We start from the raw sequence: 22,356 nt of genomic DNA, 5'->3' as shown, positions 1-22,356 counted from the left end.
CTGGAGGGGGCCCAGCGCCGGAGCGTTCTCTCTCCTGCTCCTGTCGGGACCCAATCACTCAGGGCCCATCAGGAGCAGGAGGGAAAGAGACCCCGGCGCCGGGCTCAGGGGAACTTTGCCCCCCATGCCCCTCCCCCTCTCGGCAGCCCTGAAAGAGACTATCATATTCATGCAGCTCACACACTCAGGGATTTCTGATCATGCAGCCCACTGTTGAAAAATCTTGGACACTCCTGCTCAAGGATTCCATGAGCCCTCCCTCCTACTGTGGACACCCCATTGTGAAAAAGGGCAGTGCCTTTGACCTCCCCTAACCTCCTCATTTCCCCCCCCCCCCCCCAAAAAAAAAAAAAAAAAAAAAACCTGGAAAGATCTTACTTCAGTCATTTTCAAAACCTTTATGTTTTGGAGCACTGAATGCCTTTTTTCTGTAAGGGCACATGAAAATCTGATCCAGAGCGTGCTAAAACATGATGAGCTGTGCTGCATGCAAATCAACTCATTATTGTGCAAAATGGATAATGCAGCTTGCATTAAACTTTGCAAGCAGTATTATTCATAGAAGTAAGGTTAACTTCCTCCTGGGAGCAAATGAAAGGGGCCCATAGCTTAAAACATGCCTTCTTCTCACCCTCCCCCCCCCCCCACCCCGTCTTCCCTCTCTGCACATCCCACCCAATCTGTAAATTATTAAAGTTAAATATGGCCACTCCCTACCTTTTAAAAAAAGATTTAGAAAGCCCCTGGAGGAAGGAGCAATCTGGTGTCTCCTGCTCTGGTGGGGCTCCAAGTTCTTATGATACTAAAGTAGTGAATCCAATAGTAGTTTTTCTATGTGAAATATAAAGGAAATATGCGATTTTACGACAGGTTAGTAGATGGCCCTTATTGTGTCTGGTGGGGGAGTGGGGAAGGAAGCTGAGTAAATCATCTCCTTTTCATTGTATTCCATTTGTGTCCCAGCTTTTAAATGTTTCTTCTGGACCTCTTTAATAACAAGATTTTTATTTTTTATTTATTCACACTTGATATCCCACTGTTCACAATGAAAAGAATAGCGCAGCTGTTCATAACAAAACAAAGGCTGAGGTCAGAGAGGAGGCATAAGGAACAGAAGACAGGAGAAGCATGACTACTACTACTACTACTACTTATCATTTCTATAGCGCTACAAGGCATACGCAGCGCTGTACACCATACACAAAAAGACAGTCCCTGCTCAAAGAGCTTACAATCTAGATAAGACAGGTAAACAGAACAATTAAGGGTAAGGGAATAAACAGGTGAGGATAAAAGGACAGGGCAAGTGAGTAGTGGTTAGGAGTCAAAAGCAGTGCTAAAGAGGTGGGCTTTAAGTTTGGACTTGAAAACAGCCAAAGACGGGGCTAGACGTACGGGCTCGGGAAGTCTATTCCAGGCGTGAGGTGCAGCAAGATAAAAGGAACGGAGTCTGGAATTAGCAGTAGAGGAGAAGGGGACAGATAAGAGAGATTTATCTACAGAACGGAGTACCCGAGGAAGGGGGGCGTAAAAATGAAAAAATTGCAAACCTACGTAAAACTCAACCTCAGAACAACACCGATATCGATAACTTCATCAATGGTTTGGACCCAACCCCTGGTGAATACCCTACGGACCGAACCTGGTCAAACTTTGCTCTCCTTACCGCCGAAACAGTTACCCAGGCGATTAATAGGTTCTGAAACACTCATTGTCAATTGGATACCTGCCCCAGCTACCTAATAAAATCCGCGCCCCCCCCCCCCACCGCTTCATAGCAGACCTCACATCCCACTTAAACTACTTGCATCAACAAGGTCTCTTCCCCAAGGAAAATGGCAACATCCTACTCTCACCCCAATACCAAAAGACACCAAGAAAAAAAACAAACAAACAAAATCACTAACTACTAGATGAATAAGGAGATAGTTCCAGGAAGGACTGGAGCTAGGTAAACTGCAGAGGCTTGAAGTGAGGAAAGAGGAAGTTTCCCAAAGGAAAAAAAAGGAAAAGCCAAATCGCTTTTTCGAATTTGGACCATGATGCTTCACTAGAGATGTGGAGTGGGAGACAGTTGTGGACCTCCTAACAGCAGGTGGAGTTAGAGCTAAACTGTTTGGCTTCTGTATTTAGTCCAGTGTAGCAGGAAAGCCAAGCGATATTCTTATATCACTATTCTGTGATGCCTTCTATGAGATGCAGATTTGTATTGAGTAATACCTCCTACTTTATGTTACTGTAATCTGCCTACTATCCAGTATTTCCTGAGCACCAGAATACTTTTTTATTCAGCATCAGGGCTGCTTAAATAAATTTAGAATAATTTAAATACCCATAATTCATTACAGATTCACATGCATAATATCGCTTGTTGGTGCGACTGCAGCTTGAGTATAGTGTGCAATTCTAGTCACCACCTCTCAAAAAAGGTATAGTGTAGCTAGAACAGGTAAAGAGGAAGATGATCAAAATGTTAAAGGAAATGAAATGACTCTCTATGAGGAAAGGTTAAAGAGTTTAGGGCTCTTCAGCTTGGAGACAAGACAGCAGAGGGGAGATACGATAGAAGTCTATAAACTCATGAGTGGAGCAGAACAGGAAAATGTGAATTGATTGTTCACTCTTTCATAAACTGCAAAAATTAGGGGGCACACAATTATTTATTTACTAGTAAAAAAAACCCCCGTTTCTGATGCAAATGAAACGGGGGCTAGCAAGGTTTTCTTCTGTGTGCATGTGGGAGTGTGTGTGTCCCTGCCCTCTCTCCCTTCCCCTGTGTTGTCCCCTCTGCTCCCTCCCCCTTCCCCCCTCCCAGTCGAGTCCTTCAGTGTTGTTTCCTGCTGTGCTGTGTTTGTGTTACAGAGATAGTGAGGGCTTCTGCCCTCTCTCCCCTCCCCCCCTCTGAGTCCTTCACTGTTACAGAGAGAGGGATTTGATTTCGTGCTTTGCTGTGTTTTCCTTCACTGTTTGTGTTACAGAGAGAGCGAGGGCGGGGCAGACACTCATGGGGAAACCGGATATCTCTCCCCCTTCACACTTCCGGCTGGAGGCTTCATTTAGAACGTTGATGGTGCCTTTTATATATAGAGATTAGGATTTATTTACCACCTTTTTGAAGGAATTCACTCAAGGTGGTGTACAGTAAGAATAGATCAAACATAAGCAATATACAATTACAGCAGTAAAAATATTCAAATAACAATACAAAGTGTGGCATGGCATACTACTTACAACGTCAACACAATACGTAATAAAACATTTTAATGAAGTTACTAGGAGGCACATTTAAAACAAATAGAAGAAATAGCATAATTAAGCTCTAAAATTTGTTTATAAAAAGGCATTAATATGGCTGGATATTAAAAAAGAGTTTAAGTTATTGGAGAAAGTCCATAAATTACTACTACTAATCATTTCTATAGCACTACTAGATACACGCAGTGCTGTAAACATTATATGCAGGTACTTTCTCTGTCCCTAGAGGGCTCACAATCTACGTTTTTGTACCTGAGGCAATGGAGGGTTAAGTGACTTGCCCAAGGTCACAAGGAGTTGCTGTGGGAATTGAACCCACATCTATAAGATCAAAGCGCACTGCATGAACCATTAAGCTACCCTTCCACTCAGACTTATTAACCAGGTGAACTTGGGGAAAGTCTCTGCTCCATGGAATCTATCTACTATTTGGGATCCTGACTGGTACATGTTACCTGGATTGGCCGCTGTTAGAAAGAGAATACTGGGCTTGATGCAAACTTGTCTGGCCCAGTATGGCAGTTGTTATGTTTTTCAGCGCATCTCCACTCTTACTTCCACCTTCCAGGTGCTGGGACTGAACCAAGCTCCTACAAAAAGGACAGGTTTATTCTGACTCCTAAATCCCATACTCTTCTCAAATTGACTGGCATTAGGTGCTGGGACTGAACCAAGCTCCTACAAAAAGGACAGGTTTATTCTGACTCCTAAATCCCATACTCTTCTCAAATTGACTGGCATTAGGTGAGAAACCTACCTGATATTGTCTAAAATTTTTAAGGCTTGTTGCTTAATCAATTTAATTAGCACTGGGAAACCTCTCTTTGTCTTATTTTCTTTCTTTCTGTTCCTGCCAAACTCTGATAGAGGGGAGGGGCATTTTTACATAGCTGACACTGCTATAATTATTGGCAATATCTAGATTTATTTAAAAGGAAAGTTATTAATATCTTAGGGCAGTTTTAAAAAGTATAATAAATTGTAAAGTGCTGGATCAGACACTACCATTTTGGTCCATTCAACTAGAGAATTCCCTTGATAGCAGCACTTAAGCTGACCCATTGGGACTTATAATCCCACCCACCCCAGGGTTGTCCACTCATTTATAGACAAACCAAACCTTATTAACTTTACTCCACAGTCATACACAGGCAGTCTTGCAGGCAGATACTCCAACATAGTACACCTGTTCATACCCATTTCAACCAATCAGGATGACTTTTATTCTCTGCAATAATTGTGCTGCTTTGGTTTCAAGGCCAATCATCTGGAAACTTAAAGCTTGTCCTATCTGCCTTCAGCTATCTACTTTAAAACAAGAGCTATATAAAGTAATGCAAGAATTAGATGCAATTAAAGCAACTTATAGGACTGTGCAGAATCATAACTTCTCACCACTGCCTCAGAGAATAAAACCACAAAGGAACAGATGGCTCACAGTAGGCTCAGGCAGAATTCGTCATGTGACACAGAAGCATCCACCCGCACAAGTGTTGCCACTACAAAAATCTTTTGCTCCACTACAGCACTGTGATGTTCCTGAAACTAAAATTGAAGCAGAAAAAAAAGAAAAAGCAAAGAAGAGGGAACAAAAAGAGGAGAAGGTACCCAAAGACAAAAGACACTCACAAATCACTAAACCCAAAACACATACTAGGAAATGTAGTTGGAAAGCAATGACCACAAATGCTCACAGTCTAAGCAATAAAATTCACGACCTTCAAGCCCTGATGTTGGAGACTGACTTGGACATAGTTGCAGTCACAGAGACATGGCTCCATTGTTCCCATGAATGGGATGTAAACATACCAGGCTATAATCTTTTTAGGAAGGATAGAGAGGGACGTAAAGGTGGAGGAGTAGCTCTGTATGTGAGAGATGATATCGCAGCAACTGAAATGACAGGGAAGTGGGGAAAGGAAGAAGCAATATGGATCACCTTAAAAAGAGAGGATAGAACCTTGGTCCACGTGGGTGTTGTCTATAGACCCCCGACACAATTGGAAGAACTAGATAAAGATCTGATCGCTGATATTCAAAAGTTGGGGAAGAAAAGAGAGGTGCTGCTGTTGGGAGATTTTAATCTGCCAGATGTAGATTGGAAGGTTCCGTCTGCAAAATCGGAAAGAAGTAGAGAGATTGTGGATGCTTTCCAAAGTGCTCTGCTCAGACAAATGGTGAACGAACCCACGAGGGAGGGAGCCACGTTGGATCTGGTGCTCACGAATGGGGATAGTGTGTCAAATGTCCGAGTGGCTGCACACCTGGGAAACAGTGACCATCAAACGGTTTGTTTTGATGTAACAGCTCATGTGGATGGCGGCCACTCCAAACTCAAAGTCCTGGATTTCAAGCGAGCTGACTTTAACAAAATGGAAGAATACCTGAGGAAGGAGCTGATGGGCTGGGAGGACATAAGAGAAGTGGAAGGACAGTGGTCCAGGCTAAAAGAAGTAATAAACAGGGCCACAGACCTTTATGTAAGGAGGGTAAATAAAAGCAAGAGAAAAAGGAAACCGATATGGTTTTCAAAGCAAGTGGCTGAGAAAATAAAGGCTAAAGAGTTAGCGTTCCAGAAATACAAAAAATCTCAGGTAGAGGAACACGGGGAGGAATACCGGATGAAACTGAAAGAAGCCAAGAGAGAGGTACGTCTGGCGAAGGCGCAAGCGGAAGAACAAATGGCTAGAAATGTACGGAGGGGAGACAAAAACTTCTTCAGGTATATTAGTGAAAGGAGAAAGACTAAAAAGGGGATTGTGAGACTAAAAGATACAGCAAAACGCTATGTAGAAAATGATGAAGAAAAAGCCCATTTGCTAAATAGATACTTTTGTTCTGTTTTTACTGAAGAAAATCCTGGGGAAGGACCGAGAGGGACTGGCAAAAGTACACCTGAAAACGAAGTGGATAGAGCACCGTTCACGGAAAAGAGTGTATATGAACAACTTGGAAAGCTAAAGGTGGACAAAGCCATGGGGCCGGACGGGATCCACCCCAGAATACTGAGGGAGCTCAGAGAGGTTCTGGCGGGTCCTCTTAAAGATTTGTTTAATAAATCCTTGGAGACAGGAGAGGTTCCGAGGGATTGGAGAATGGCGGAGGTGGTCCCTCTTCACAAAAGGGGGATAGGGAAGAAGCTGGAAACTACAGGCCGGTAAGCCTCACTTCGGTTATTGGAAAAGTAATGGAAGCCATGCTGAAGGAAAGGATAGTGAATTTCCTGGAAGCCAATAAGTTGCAAGATCCGAGACAACATGGTTTCACCAAAGGGAAGTCGTGCCAAACGAATCTCATTGAATTCTTTGACTGGGTGACGGGAGAATTAAATCAAGGACGTGCTATGGACGTCATCTACTTAGATTTCAGCAAGGCTTTTGACACGGTTCCCCACAGGAGGCTCTTGAATAAACTAGAAGGGCTGAAGATAGGACCCGAAGTGGTGAACTGGATTAGGAACTGGTTGACGGGCAGACGCCAGAGGGTGGTAGTGAATGGAGTTCGCTCGGAGGAGGGAAAGGTGAGTAGTGGAGTGCCTCAGGGATCGGTGCTGGGGCCCATTCTGTTCAATATATTTGTGAGTGACATTGCCGAAGAGTTACAAGGTAAAGTTTGCCTTTTTGCGGATGACACCAAGATTTGCAACAGAGTGGACACCCCAGAGGGAGTGGAAAACATGAAAAAGATCTGAAGAAGCTGGAACAATGGTCTAACGTTTGGCAATTAAAATTCAATGCGAAGAAATGCAAAGTGATGCACTTAGGGAGTAGAAATCCAAGGGAGGCGTATGTGTTAGGTGGGGAGAGCCTGATAGTCACGGACGGGGAGAGGGATCTTGGGGTGATAGTATCTGAGGACCTAAAGGCTATGAAACAGTGCAACAAGGCGGTGGCCGTAGCGAGAAGGTTGCTAGGCTGTATAGAGAGAGGTGTGACCAGCAGAAAAAAGGAGGTTTTAATGCCCCTGTATAAGACGTTGGTGAGGCCCCACCTGGAGTATTGTGTTCAGTTTTGGAGGCCATACCTTGCGAAGGATGTTAAAAAAATGGAAGCGGTGCAAAGAAAAGCTACAAGGATGGTATGGGAGTTGCATTCCAAGACGTATGAAGAGAGACTTGCTGACCTGAACATGTATACTCTGGAGGAAAGGAGGAACAGGGGTGATATGATACAGACGTTCAAATATTTGAAAGGTATTAATCCGCAAACGAATCTTTTCCGGAGAGGGGAAGGCGGTAGTACGAGAGGACATGAAATGAGATTGAAGGGGGGCAGACTCAGGAAAGATGTCAGGAAGTATTTCTTCACGGAGAGGGTGGTGAACGCTTGGAATGCCCTCCCGCGGGAGGTGGTGGAGATGAAAACGGTAACGGAATTCAAGCATGTGTGGGACAGGCATAAAGGAATCCTGTGCAGAAGGAATGGATCCACAGAAGCTTAGCTGAAATTGGGTGGCGGGGGGAAGAGGGGTTGGTGGTTGAGAGGCTAGGATGGGGGAGGGCAGACTTATACGGGGTCTGTGCCGGAGCCGGTGATGGGAGGCGGGACTGGTGGTTGGGAGGCGGGAAATACTGCTGCACTGACTTATATGGTCTGTGCCCTGAAAAAGACAGGTACAAATCAAGGTAAGGTATACACATGAGTTTATCGTGGGCAGACTAGATGGACCATGCAGGTCTTTTTCTGCCGTCATCTACTATGTTACTATGTTACTATGTAATTAACATACAGCTTGGACCTTAGTTATTTGGGGTTGGCAATTAGCCAATTAAACCATGCCCGTTTAAAACTGGCCCATCTTCTGATGGGCCAACTTCAACAAATTTGAAGCTCCATTTTGCATTGGACTTCTACATAGTAAAATAGTAGATGACGGCAGAAAAAGACCTGCATGGTCCATCCAGTCTGCCCAACAAGATAAACTCATATGTGTATACCTTACCTTGATTTGTACCTGCCTTTTTCAGGGCACAGACCGTACAAGTCTGCCCAGCAGTATTTCCCGCCTCCCAACCACCAGTCCCGCCTCCCATCACTGGCTCTGGCACAGACCATATAAGTCTGCCCTCCACTATCCTCGCCTCCCAACCACCAACCTCTCTTCCCCCCACCTGCTCCGCCACCCAATTTCGGCTAAGCTTCTGAGGATCCATTCCTACTGCACAGGATTCCTTTATGCATATCCCACGCATGTTTGAATTCCGTTACCGTTTTCATCTCCACCACCTCCCGCGGGAGGGCATTCCAAGCATCCACCACCCTCTCCGTGAAAAAATACTTCCTGACATCTTTCCTGAGTCTGCCCCCCTTCAATCTCATTTCATGTCCTCTCTTTCTACCGCCTTCCCATCTCCGGAAAAGATTTGTTTGCGGATTAATACCTTTCAAGTATTTGAACGTCTGTATCATATCACCCCTGTTCCTCCTTTCCTCCAGGGTACATGTTCAGGTCAGCAAGTCTCTGCTCATATGTCTTGGAACGCAAATCCCATACCATTCTCGTAGCTTTTCTTTGCACTGCTTCCATTTTTTTAACATCCTTTGCAAGGTACGGCCTCCAAAACTGAACACAATACTCCAGGTGGGGCCTCACCAACGACTTGTACAGGGGCATCAACACTTCCTTTCTTCTGCTGATCACACCTCTCTCTATACAGACTAGCAACCTTCTCGCTACGGCCACCGCCTTGTCACACTGTTTCGTCGCCTTCAGATCCTTGGATACTATCACCCCAAGATCCCTCTCCCCCTCAGGGGCAGATGCACTAAAGCTAAATGAGCCTTTAATGACTCTCCAACGAGGAAAATTTGATCCGTTGCATGCATCAAAGGGCTTTTACCGAGGAAGCCAGCAGCTAACGAAAACGGAATGGAGATGAGCAATTAGTGTGAAAACCCCATTGAAACGACATGCACTAACCTTTTCCGATTGCCTTTACGCAGGAAAAAGGCAGGAAAACTAACGACAGGTCTGGACCACTCGTTAGGACAGCTCTGTGCCAGGAAAAATCATTAAGAGAAAAAATAAACAAACTTTGAGCCAATCCCAGCGCATTAGCAGAGCTAAAAGCGCTGTGATTGGTCCAAAGGACGTCAGAAAAACATAAATAAATAAAAATAAAAAAAAAGGGTTGGGAGGGGGCAAGGGCGCTCATCAGGAGCGTCCTGTACGGACGGCCTTGCACCCCCCCCCCCGCTGCTCCCCACTTTCCGCCGCTCCCCCCACCCCGAAAAAGCAAAATTCGAGCAGCCCCTGCCCCCCTCCCTTCCTCACTACTCTCTCACCTCAGCTCCGCCTCCCGACATCCTCCGTCCTGTGCCCCGCCCCCTTTTGGGGTCGTCGCCGCCATTCCCCTCCTCCATCGGGCCCCCCTCCCTCTTACCGGGCCCGTGCAGCGCCTCTCTCCTCTGTCCGAAGGCGCTGCACGGGCAAGAAGAAAGCCTGATGCCTGCCTTCGCCCAGCTTCGATGGCACGTCTTTCTCCTGCTGGGCCCGCCCCTGTCTGACGTCGGTTACCTACGTAGGTTACTGACGTCAGACAGGGGCGGGCGCAGCAGGAGAAAGACGCGCCATCGAAGCTGGGCGAAGGCAGGCAGCCAGGCATCAGCTTTCTTCTTGCCCGTGCAGTGCCTTCGGACAGAGGAGAGAGGCGCTGCACGGGCCCGGTAAGAGGGAGGGGGGCCCGATGGAGGAGGGGAATGGCGGCGACGACCCCAAAAGGGGGCGGGGCACAGGACGGAGGATGTCGGGAGGCGGAGCTGAGGTGAGAGAGTAGTGAGGAAGGGAGGGGGGCAGGGGCTGCTCGAATTTTGCTTTTTCGGGGTGGGGGGAGCGGCGGAAAGTGGGGAGCAGCGGGGGGGGGGGGGCAAGGCCGTCCGTACAGGACGCTCCTGATGAGCGCCCTTGCCCCCTCCCGACCCTTTTTTTTTCTTTTTGTTTTGATTTTGGAGCCATGTGCTTGTGATTTGACTGTGTTTTGACTGTTTGTGGCATGCGCAGAGCAGCTAACATAACGCTTGGCTGCTCTGCGCATGATTTGGGGGCCGATTAACGATGTGTATTGTGATTCTTTGATACATTGTACGTTTCTATACCGATCTGAGCATGTGTGACTTTTTTTTTTGGTGCATTCTTCGTTTTTTAAAAATCGTTAGGGCCTTTAACGATTTTGATTTTTTTACGTTTGCTTGATGCATCTACCCCTCAGTACCTATCAGACTCTCACCGCCTAACACATAAGTCTCTCGTGGGTTTCTACTCCCTAAATGCATCACTTTGCATTTCTTCGCATTGAATTTTAATTGTCAAACCTTAGACCATTCTTCTAGTTTCCTCAGATCCTTTTCATGCTTTCCACTCCCTCCCGGGTGTCCACTCTGTTGCAAATCTTAGTATCATCCACAAATAGGCAAACTTTACCTTCTAACCCTTCGGCAATGTCACTCACAAATATATTGAACAGAATCGGCCCCAGCACCGATCCCTGAGGCACTCCACTACTCACCTTTCCCTCCTCCAAGCGAACTCCATTTACTACCACCCTCTGTCGTCTGTCCGTCAACCAGTTCCTAATCCAGTTCACCACTTCGGGACCTATCTTCAGCCCATTTAGTTTATTTAAGAGCCTCCTGTGGGGAACCGTGTCAAAAGCTTTGCTAAAATCTAAGTAGATTACGTCTATAGCACGTCGATGATTCAATTCTCCAGTTACCCAATCAAAGAATTCAATGAGATTCGTTTGGCACGATTTCCCTCTGGTAAACCTGGATTGGCCACTGTCGGTGACAGGATGCTGGGCTAGATGGACCTTTGGTCTTTCCCAGTATGGCACTACTTATGTACTTATGTACTTATAACCATGTTGTCTCGGATCTTGCAACTTATTGGCTTCCAGGAAATTCACTATCCTTTCCTTCAGCATCGCTTCCATTACTTTTCCAATAACCGAAGTGAGGCTTACCGGCCTGTGGTTTCCAGCTTCTTCCCTATCACCACTTCTGCGAAGAGGGACTACCTCCGCCGTTCTCCAATCCCTCGGAACCTCTCCCGTCTCCAAGGATTTATTAAACAAATCTTTAAGAGGACCCGCCAGAACCTCTCTGAGCTCCCTTAATATTCTGGGGTGGATCCTGTCCGGTCCCATGGCTTTGTCTACCTTTAGCTTTCCAAGTTGTTGATACACACTCTCTTCCGTGAACGGTGCTATATCCATTCCATTCTCAGTTGTACTTTTGCCAGTCCCTCGCGGTCCTTCTCCAGGATTTTCTTCAGTGAAAACAGAAAAAAAGTATCTATTTAGCAAATTGGCTTTTTCTTCATCATTATCTACATAGCGGTTCGCTGTATCTTTTAGTCTCACAATTCCCTTTTTAGTCATTCTCCTTTCACTAATATACCTGAAGAAATTTTTGTCGCCCCTCCTTACAATTCTAGCCATTTGTTCTTCCGCTTGCACCTTCGCCAGACGTACCTCTCTCTTGGCTTCTTTCAGTTTCATCCGGTATTCCTCCCCGTGTTCCTCTTCTTGAGATTTTCTATATTTCTGGAACGCTAACTCTTTAGCCTTTATTTTCTCAGCCACTTGCTAGGAATTAGGACGTCTAGGTGGGGATACTCACATTTCCCTGAGTATTTTACAAAAGGCTCTGCCAAATGCAAGCCTTCTGTAAAATATGTATACGGATGCTGAAAAATACGTGTATGTTTTCCAACATATTTAGTGGCAATAACCATTTCACAAGAAAAAAAGCTGTATTGCAAGGGTCTTTACACGTGTAAGCACTACATGTCAGTTTTGAAATATATATATTCACTCGTTGCGAGTTACACGTCCAAGGGCCAAATTTTAAAAAACTACACATTCAAGATGAGCCAATTAAGAAGCCGAGTGAAGTAACTGTTTTTTTTTTTTTCAGGCGGATGCCCCTAAGGATCCTGGGGTAAGTACAATTGCCCCCCCCCCCCCAATCACTGGTGGAGACCACAGGTTCAAATGAGCAGATAGTTGACACCACGAGTACCTCAGAGCAGATGAAAAAGACAAAGAGGAATTTATTTTTTATAATATACATGTATTAGCACTTTAAAATTTGAAATATGTATATAGCTTTTTGGACCACCAAAAGCATCCTCACAACATTCTCCCCCCCCCCCCCCCCTTTAAAATCTACACATCTCTCAACCTCCACATATGCAAATAGTAGCAAACTAAAATCAGTAATTACATATGTGTGCCATCTACATATGTAAATGCTACTGTTTACACATGTAGATGCCTGTTTAAAAATGGGCAAGCACCAGAGGCGGAATTAGACTGAATGTTAAACAGTTAATGCTGATTTTCAGACTTGACCACCTAACTTGAGCTGCAAACCAATGTGCAGGAATAGCAGGCCAAAATGTGCCTGTCTGGTGCTCAGGAATCCTCCACCCCCTGACCAATATGAAAAATAAGTGCCATTCATCATGATTCCTACTTCTCTTCCCCTCCCCACATAAAATAATGCTAGGTGCTTTGATTACTGCCTTGCAACATTCCAAAAGCCCCACCCCCCCCATTTCTCTAGTCTTCCTTATCCCCATCTGTACCCCAAAACCCCTCTAAGATCTCCCCTAATTTGAGCGACAAAGAAGTTACAGGCTTCCGTCCTACTGGCTTGGAGTCCAGTGTTGCCTTGACAACTTTGTCAAAATGATGCTACACACCAAGGTGGGAAGTTAGGTTCAACAGAAAACTGGATTAGTGATAACTGATTAAAATGAACTAGTTACCTTTGCTCTAAGCTTCCCCCCCCCCCCTTCATAAAGAGAGAATAGGCAAAAGACCGTCATAAATCAGGAAAAGCTTATCCTCAGTCTTACTATCCTTAACCTCTCTTTGTTTCTTGCGTTTTTTTAACATGTAGTAGTAAGTAGTCTGCAGTTTGTAACTCAAGCAAGTGTTCAAGGCTCCGATTCTAAAGATGTCTTGTATATAGTATTAAGAATGTGATCTCAATATGGTTTTTTGTTTGTAGATCGCCAGATTTGTCCCAGGTCTTTCTCCTTTTCGAATGCTGGGATATGAAAATGTTGTACCAGTTCGATGGAAACCTGGACGGGGACATGGACATGGACCAAGACATAGACCCCCTCGGGGACATGCCTACGGGCATCAAGATGACTGTGACCACAAAGGGAAAAAACCAAAGAAGGACAAAAAAGGCAAAGGCAAGGGCAAAGGCAAAGACAAAGGAAAAGGAAAGCATGATAAAAAGAAGTGTGACTCTTCAGAAGAATCCAATGAACACATTACCATGAAACCACACACCACCATATTAACAACTTCCGTTCCAGAGAAACCCATCTCTACTCTTCCTCCCATTATAGAACAGCCAGTTGTGCCATCACCTACATCAAAAGAACCAGATGTCTTAACACCTACATCAGAAGACCCAGCTGTGTTAACAACTACATTACACACTGTTATTATCCTGGATGAAGACAATACAGACGTGATTATCCCTAATCTTACAGAGGAACCAGAGGGCCATGTTCTAGATCTACCTGGTGCATTTTCACTGGATCTCCCTATGGCAAAACCGGCACTATGTCCTGGAGATCCATGGATGTCCACACCAAGTCTTAATAATCCAAATATACCTACTGATCCGGCAGAGAAAAAACCTATAATTGAAAAAAACGAGTCTGTGGACCCAGGACCGCCTGCGGTTCCTGGAACCTTCAGTGATGCAGACCTCCTCAACTGACCTAATGTTTAAACTATTACTTAATAAACTTCAGATTCTAGAATGTTCTTTTCTGAACCATTTGATGTTTCAGACTTGTCAATGGGGTGAGAAGGTCTGTACTAGGAACCCTTGTTGACAGTTATGTGTTTGATATGAAAACAATGTCAAAATAAATATTTTCAATGTAAAAAAAAAAAAAGAGAGAATGAGAAGTTTGGTGCTTTAATTTTGATTCGAATTTGTACCATCATAGTCTGCAATAGGCATCATAATGATTTGAGTCAACACGGCTACCATACCTCTCTACTTAAGTCATTGTAGCCGAAACTCCAAATTAAGACCAGTACTATAATACGAAGGGGCCCTTTTACTAAACCATGGTAAAATTTGCAGTTATCATGGCTTAACATGGGACCTTACTGAGCAGTAGTTGCAGATTTGACATGGCAACTATCAGGGTGTTCCCAGTTAGCCTTGCTAAATCTGTGGCTACTTTGTGGTTCTTTAATTGGAGTTAGCAGGAAAGCACTTACTCCCGAATTCTATATATGGTGCCCTAATTTTCAGAGCAAACAGACGAAAACAAAAATGAGGATTTTATAATGCCTTTGTATCACTCCATGGTGCGACTGCACCTTGAATATTGTGTTCAATTCTGGTCGCCGCATCTCAAAAAAGATATAGTGGAATTAGAAAAGGTGCAGAGAAGGGCGACGAAAATGATAAAGGGGATGGGACGACTTCCCTATGAGGAAAGCGGCTAGGGCTCTTCAGCTTGGAGAAAAGGCGGCTGAGGGGAGATATGATAGAGGTCTATAAAATAATGAGTGGAGTTGAATGGATAGATATGAAGCGTCTGTTTACGCTTTCCAAAAATACTAGGACTAGGGGGCACGTGATGAAGCTACAAAGTAGTAAATTTAAAACGAATCGGAGAAAATGTTTCTTCACTCAGCGTGTAATTAAACTCTGGAATTCGTTGCCAGATAATGTGGTAAAGGCGGTTAGCTTAGCGGAATTTAAAAAAGGTTTGGATGGCTTCCTAAAGGAAAAGTCCATAGACCATTATTAAATGGACTTGGCGAAAATCCACTATTTCTGGGGTAAGCAGTATAAAATGTTTTGTACTTTTTTGGGATCTTGCCAGGTATTTGTGACCTGGATTGGTCACTGTTGGAAACAGGATGCTGGGCTTGATGGATCTTTGGTCTTTCCTAGTATGTCAATACTTATGTATTTATGCTACTATTTGAGATTCTGAATGGAATGTTGCTACTCTTTGGGGTTCTACATGGAATGTTGCTATTGTTTAGGTTTCTGCCAGGTATTTGTGACCTGGATTGGTCACTGTTGGAAACAGGATGCTGGGCTTGATGGACCTTTGCTCTTTCCCAGTATGGCAATACTTATGTACTTATGTAAGAGTGAGGTAGACTCAAGGAGGATATCAAGAAGTCTTTAATATTAAACAGCATAAAAACGACCCGACACAGCTGTGTTTCGGCACAAAGGCCTGTCTCAGGGGTCAAATTTTAAGTTGTAGCGAAAAGACAAACTTAAAAGCCAAGATCCTGGTTGTTGAGCCTCTGTAAAATCCTCAGTAGGAAAAAGTGGCTGTGCTGCAAACACCGTCTGACGGACGATTATACAGAGGCTCAACAGCCAGGACCTTGACTTTACTTTTAAGTTTATGTCTTTTCGCTACAACGTAAGAGATCCATTTGACCCCTGAGGCAGGTCTTTGTGCCGTGTCGGGTCGTTTTTATGAGGTTTGATATTACAGACTTCTTGATATCCTCCTTGAGTCTACCTCACTCTTCTGTTTGCTATTCACGTTTATGTGAGGGACTTGTCCTCCTTTTTCCATGCTGGCCCAAATTTTCACGCCTAAATTTGGGCACGCACCCAAGATGTTCATGCAAGTTAATTAACAAGCCCTTAACTAGAAATAATTAGGTGCTAGCAGTAGACTTTGATCCTGGGGAACTGAGGGGAAGCCTTCTATTCAATCTTGATTGGACTAAAAAATTCTGGGGGAGAAAAACGTTTTAAGATAAGTACATGTTTTTGATTTAAGCACAATGTTTTGTTTTAGCACTATCAACTGAGGAAATAGCACATACATGTACATTTATGCACAAGAGTGGCCCGATGAAAGAGGTGATATGCCACCGTGGCAAAAGAAATTATATTGCCGTCAAAAGAGTGGTTGTTTCTGAGGGCACTCTTTTCACTATTGAGTAACAGTAGTAATCAATGTGTATATAAAAAAAGCATTTTACATTAAAGTATTGACTATTTTCCTTGGTATATTTCCACAAAGAAAGTCCTAGTTCTATAGAGGATATTTCGTTATTCTTACTGAGGACGGTGGGATTTGCTTTTGCATATATCCGGCTATTCCACTAGCAACATTCCATGTAGAAGCCTGCCCTTGCAGATCAGCAACGCGGCCGCGCAAGCTTCTGTTTCTGTGAGTCATACGTGCAGGACGTCAGACTCACAGAAACAGAAGCCTGTGCGGCCGCATTGGTGATCTGCAAGGGCAGGCTTCTACATGGAATGTTGCTAGTGGAGGAGTAGCCTAGTGGTTAGTGCAGTGGACTTTGAGCCTGGGGAACTGAGTTCAATTCCCACTGCAGCTCCCTGTGACTCTGGGCAAGTCACTTAACTCTCCATTGCCCCTGGTACAAAATAAGTACCTGAATATATGTAAACCCCTTCCCTAACAACCAATTATTTCAGTTAGGGGCATTGCTGCACACCAATCCAGAACTACCCCCAGCGCATGCCATTTCCGGCACTACAAAAACGTTTTGTAGTGCTGGTGCTTACCCAACAGTAATCGGCCAGCAGTTACCGCCGGGTTAGTGCGGGAGACCTTATAGCCACCTCAATAGTTGTCGGTAAGTGCTCCTCCCCAAAATGGCCGCGTGCCAAGTAGTTCACTTACTGCACGGCCATTTCTTTTTCAGAAAAGAAAGAAAAAAAAAAAGACAGCCTTTTACTCGCTACGGTAAAAGGGTGCCTCAGCGTGCATCAAAAACACGCACCGACACAAGCGCAGACCCCCCCTTTTTCCACAACTTAGTAAAAGGACCCCTTAATTGGCACCGCCTCCTAATTGCAACAGTATTTGCAGCACACTAACCACCAAACCCATTCCTCGCCCTTGATACCCACCTAACACAAAAGCACCTAACGCACGGTTTACCACACACTCATTCCAAAACAACCGCAAAGCCCCTTAACACGGTTGTGCACTAGTAGTTACTGCATGGTAAACCACATGTTAACCGCTGGATTCTATAAAGGTCGCCCAAAGTTGGGCGTGGATCCCAGATCCGCATGCAAACTGATTAAGTTGATGAGCCATTAACAATCAATTATTGACATTAATTGGCACAAATTAAGACATACATTTGGATCTGCCTATGTGCTATAACACTGGGTGCCTAAATTGGCTCACACACAACTTTAAAAGGGGCGTGGCTGTGGGAGGGGCATAGGTGGATCAGGGGCGTTCCCATATGGAATACTTGGATTTGAGCACTCAACTACCATCAGTTGAGTGCACAGATTTACACCAGCTTTTGGCAGGCATAGTCTTCGCGTCCACAATTAGGTGTGGGCACCCACTCTAAAGCGCTATTCTATAAAGGTTACTTAGCACTTTTACCGAATTGGCACTAAGTGTGGATTTTAACGCCATCTAACTTTGGGTGCCATTTACTAAGGGGCCCTTTTACTAAGCTACTGCCGGCCCAACGTGGGTGCCAGCAGTAGTTCCACCCTCAGTGCGTGGCATTTACGGTGGTAGCGTAAATATTCAAAAAATATTTCTGCAGGGGGTTACCAGGTGGTAATCGGGCACCCTCAATGAGTGGCGGTAACATCCTATATAATAATTTGCACCTCCAACATTCTACGTCTGGATGCCTGGGTTCATAACATCTATAACCACTCATTGCCCTGCTCTCGCGTCAAAACGTAATGACGTCAGAGGGCGGAACAGTGAGAGGGAAGGGAACGCTGGAGGCTGGCTGACGTCAGGAGGGGTGTTATGAACAGAACAGAAGCCAGCCAGCCAGAGAACGTTCAGGTACAAATCGAGGGGAGGAGAGAATTGCGGGACATCGAGGGGAGGGAGGGAAGGGGAGGGCAGGGCGGGGCAGAGGAGAATGGATGGGATGGGAGGACAGTAGAGGAGAGAATTGCAGGACACGGATGGGAGGGCAGGGCAGAGGAGAATCGCTGGACATGGAGGCGAGGGGAGGGAAGAATTGCTGGACATGGAGGGGAGGGCAGGGGAGAGAGAGAAAAAAAGGTTTACATGACAGCCTTCCTAGGGCCCATTTCATTGTTGAGGAAACAGGCATGGTTCCACTAGTAGTAACATAGTAAATGACGGCAGATAAAAATCTGAACGGTCCATCCAATCTGCCCAAACTCATTTTGGCAGACTGGTGTGTCGTCGTCGTCCCCCCCCCCCCCCCCCCCCCGCATGGCCACACGGTTAGAGCAATCTTACCGTATGGTCATATCTTTTTTTGGCCTTTTTACCTGCTGCAGTAAAAAGGGCCCCAGGGAGTGGCAAAAACATCCCCTGCCGCTAGCACAGGGCCCTTTTTACCGCAGCTTAGTAAAAGGGTCCCTAAACATGGCCCTAAGTGTTTCATATGGTTTTAATATAAGGATCTCTAGATCTCACCTGTACCTTCTAAAAGGAAATGTTATTTTTCTGAAACTATTAATTACATTTTAAGAGAGACAACAGCAGCCTGATGATGCAGGCTTCACACGGTGTGGTTCAGCCGTGGTTGATGCTAGTGTAAAAAAAAAAAAAGATAGATAAGCGGGGTAGACCAATGGAGTTCCAAAACGTGGAATTAATTGTCAATTAACCTTGTACACAAATCAGTGTGTCTATCTAGCTGTTTTGGTTGGTTTGGGTCCCAGAAAGGAGAAGGCTTTCTGCTGCCACTGAAGGAGGATTAGCTACCTCAGAAATAAAGACAAGTAGGAAAAAGAAAGTATTAAAGAGGACTCTGGGGTGGGACAGAGTAGAGGGCAAAGAAAGATGGGGCAGAGAAACCTAGGCTGTCACATCAGTTAGAGAGAAGCGGAAGGGCTGGTGCCCGATTGTCTGTACTGGTTGCCGCAGTGTCGGGATCATGGCGGAGGTAGAAGAAACGCTAAAGCGGATCCAGAGCCAGAAAGGAGTGCAAGGAATCATCATTGTCAATGCCGAAGGTATTCCCATCAAAAGTACTATGAACAATTCTACGACAGTTCAGTATGCAGGTCTAATGCACAGTTTGATGATAAAAGCACGAGGTACAGTACGTGACATTGATCCTCAGAATGATCTCACATTCCTGCACATACGCTCCAAGAAAAATGAAATCATGGTTGCTCCAGATAAAGACTATTTCTTGAATGTCATTCAGAACCCCACGGAATAAGATGTCCTGCAATTCTGATCAGCTTTGGTTTAGCGTAATCATCAGAACCCTTGTTAATGGCGTGCCACTTTACTAATGTATTAAGACATAATACACATTTTTTAAAGCATTTATAAGTATTGATTTTCTTCAGGACAAAATGCCTGGTGCAAGAGCAACAAGGCTTAACAGTTTTCATTCCTTACAGTCAAATTACTGAGAATAGGTCGGCCTCAGGAGCTGGATTATGGCATTCAAGTTTCCGTGTTTAATATGGTACAATGTTTAGATATCAGAATTACATGAGAGAAAAGTAATCATGCTAAACGTTATTGCTTATATATGCTCTTGGGACGGTTTTATCCAGATCTTGGCCTTTGAAAGGATAGTACCAGATATTTCCCTCAGAACAGCAGCTCCTATTTTCTGCAGTCTTGCTTGGTCTCTTTGCTTCCCCCCCCCCCCCCCCCCCCCCCCTCCATATTATATCCTGTTGTTTCAATGTATGTTTTTAGGTTTTTTTAAGAAGAGGATGGGTGGGTGCCTTTTAAAAGTTTCTGTAAGCAGTTCCCTGATGATTCATTCAGTGGTATGTTTTCTGCTCATCAGAGGCAGTAAAGTCACAAATTACATCACATTCAGCATGAACCAGCCCAGTTCAGTGTGTTTGATTGTGCTTTTTAGCTCCCATTACTCCCTCACCCGTAACTGTCTTGTCTGTCTGTATTATTTACATTGTAAGCTCTTTTGAGCAGGGACTGTCTCTTTGTATCAGGTGTTCAGCGCTGCGTGCGTCTGGTAGCGCTATACAAATGCTAATAATAATAATAATAATAATATTTATGGTTGCTAGAAGATATCAGTCCATCTAGCTGTGTGTGTTTCCATTTACTATATCCTTTCTGCTTCTCCTATTTATCCCCACCTCCCAAAAATACTTTCCTGAATGACACGGGTTCTCTCTCACTGGCCTAGTGCTGGAAGGAAATCTCCTTTGAAAATGAGCTCTTCGTTACTTATTTATTGATTGCACAGTTTGTATACCGCACTATCCACAGGACTAGGCGGTTTACATAAAAACATTCATAATAAAATATACATATCATAAAACAACCTAAATATCATCACATAAAACTCTAAATAGTCATGCCCATGGGCCAAATTTATAACCTCTATATTTCAGCAACATCTCTCTATATAAAACGCACCTCCAACGTTCGAATGAAGCCTCTCTAAGCCAACATTCTAAAAGTGAAGGGGTGAGATCGCATTGTGTCTGCCCCGCCCACGCGTCAAACGTGATGACGTCGAGGGCGGAGCAATGACACTCAACCAATCGCATCGCTCGGCAGCGAAGCGTCAGGGAAGGAGGCGGCGCTCTCGACGTCTACCCTTCCCTTCGCTGTGTTCCGCCTTCTTCTGACGTCAAGGATGACATCAAAAGAAGGCGGAACACAGCGAAGGGAAACCTAGACGTCGGGAGCACCGCCTCCTTCCCTGACGCTTCGCTGCCGGAACCGCCACGGAGGTAAATTTAAAAACAAGAAATAAAAAAAAACACGCATGTTGGGGGGAGAGAAGAGGGTGGCCACTAAAGTACAACAATGGGAGTGGGAGGGCAGGGGAGAAATGACAGCATGGATGCGAAGGGGGGGGGGGGAGAAGAGGGCGGGCCAGGCTGGGACATGGCACAGAGAGGAGCATGGATGCGAGGGGGGGTCATGGAAGGGAGAGAGGGGACTTGCTGGAAAAGGATGAATGGAGGCGGCAGGGGACAGAGGACCATGGATAGCCATGGATTGGGAGGGCAGGGCTCAGGGAGAGAGGGCAATTGCTGCATAGGGATGAATGGAGGGGACAGATGGCCATGGATGGATATGGATTGCAGGGCAGGCCTCAGGGAGAGAGGGGAATTGCTGGATAGGGATGAATGGAGGGGCCAGGTGACAGAGGAGCATGGATTGGACTCACACTTTCACTCTGACTCTCAAACAGTCACTCTCACATACACTCTCCCAAACATACACACTCCGAGGAAAACCTTGCTAGCGCCCGTTTCATTTGTGTCAGAAACGGGCCTTTTTTACTAGTATCAACATAATCTAAAAGTAACCTACAAAACAATCCATATTGCTAACTTTTCATATCTAGGCACTAAAATTTGGAACTCCTTACCTAAAACCATCAAATGCATCAATGATTATTGAGCTGGTGGTTGGGAGGCGGGGATAGTGCTGGGCAGACTTATACGGTCTGTGCCCTGAAGAGCACAGGTACAAATCAAAGTAGGGTATACACAAAAAGCAGCAAATATGAGTTATCTTGTTGGGCAGACTGGATGGACCGTGCAGGTCTTTTTCTGCCGTCATCTACTATGTTACTATGTTGTTGCTCCGAAGTCTATTGAAAACTCACTTCTTTGGTCTAAGAAAATAAGCAGTCTTCTCAAATAAACTCACGGCATTAATTTTTATCTCATCCCACCTCCCACTACTCCTGTCTATCCTAGTTAATCCTAGCCCTTTACTTTTTTCCTCCATATTTCAATTATCTAGCTTAAATTGTTTTTAATTACATCTGTTCCTAACTCAAGTTTTGCTGGTCTAACATTATATGGTGTATTTATTTTCTGTTAATATATTTTGAAAACGTTCATGCTTTTCTAATTGTTATGTAAGCCACATTAAACCTGAGCTCTACTCGAGCTAATGCGGGTAAGGCATAACTGTACTTTCCTATTTGTCCATGCTAGACCAATGGTGGCATGTCCCAAAGCTTCCCTTCTATGTTTTCTCTGAACTCAGGGTGCAATTTCGATCCCAGGTGCTACAATGGTTGAGTGAACATTTACAGATGTATACTAGCAAAAGGCATTCCGAAACTTTCAACCAATACTATCTTTGTCTGGCCATCACTTGGTGACCTTT

General features: G+C 44.8%; 1 protein-coding gene and 1 pseudogene across 1 annotated transcript in view; both read left to right on the top strand.

Annotated features, from left to right (window-relative positions):
• Positions 1-14,063, top strand: part of LOC115478505 (T-kininogen 1-like) — a 191,819-nt gene extending 177,756 nt beyond the window's left edge. The window contains exon 11 of the mRNA XM_030215893.1: positions 13,272-14,063. Within this exon, the coding sequence (XP_030071753.1) occupies positions 13,272-14,003 (732 nt within the window). The 3' untranslated portion in view covers positions 14,004-14,063. The remainder of the gene's footprint in view (positions 1-13,271) is intronic.
• Positions 14,064-19,144: 5,081 nt separating this feature from the next.
• Positions 19,145-19,450, top strand: LOC115479293 (annotated as a pseudogene).
• The last annotated feature ends 2,906 nt before the right edge of the window (positions 19,451-22,356 follow it).

The sequence above is a fragment of the Microcaecilia unicolor genome, chromosome 10, assembly GCF_901765095.1.
Source record: "Microcaecilia unicolor chromosome 10, aMicUni1.1, whole genome shotgun sequence".
NCBI classification, from domain to species: Eukaryota; Metazoa; Chordata; class Amphibia; order Gymnophiona; family Siphonopidae; genus Microcaecilia; species Microcaecilia unicolor.
Note: the sequence above shows the minus strand (reverse complement) of the source record. Positions and strands in the feature narration are given on the sequence as shown.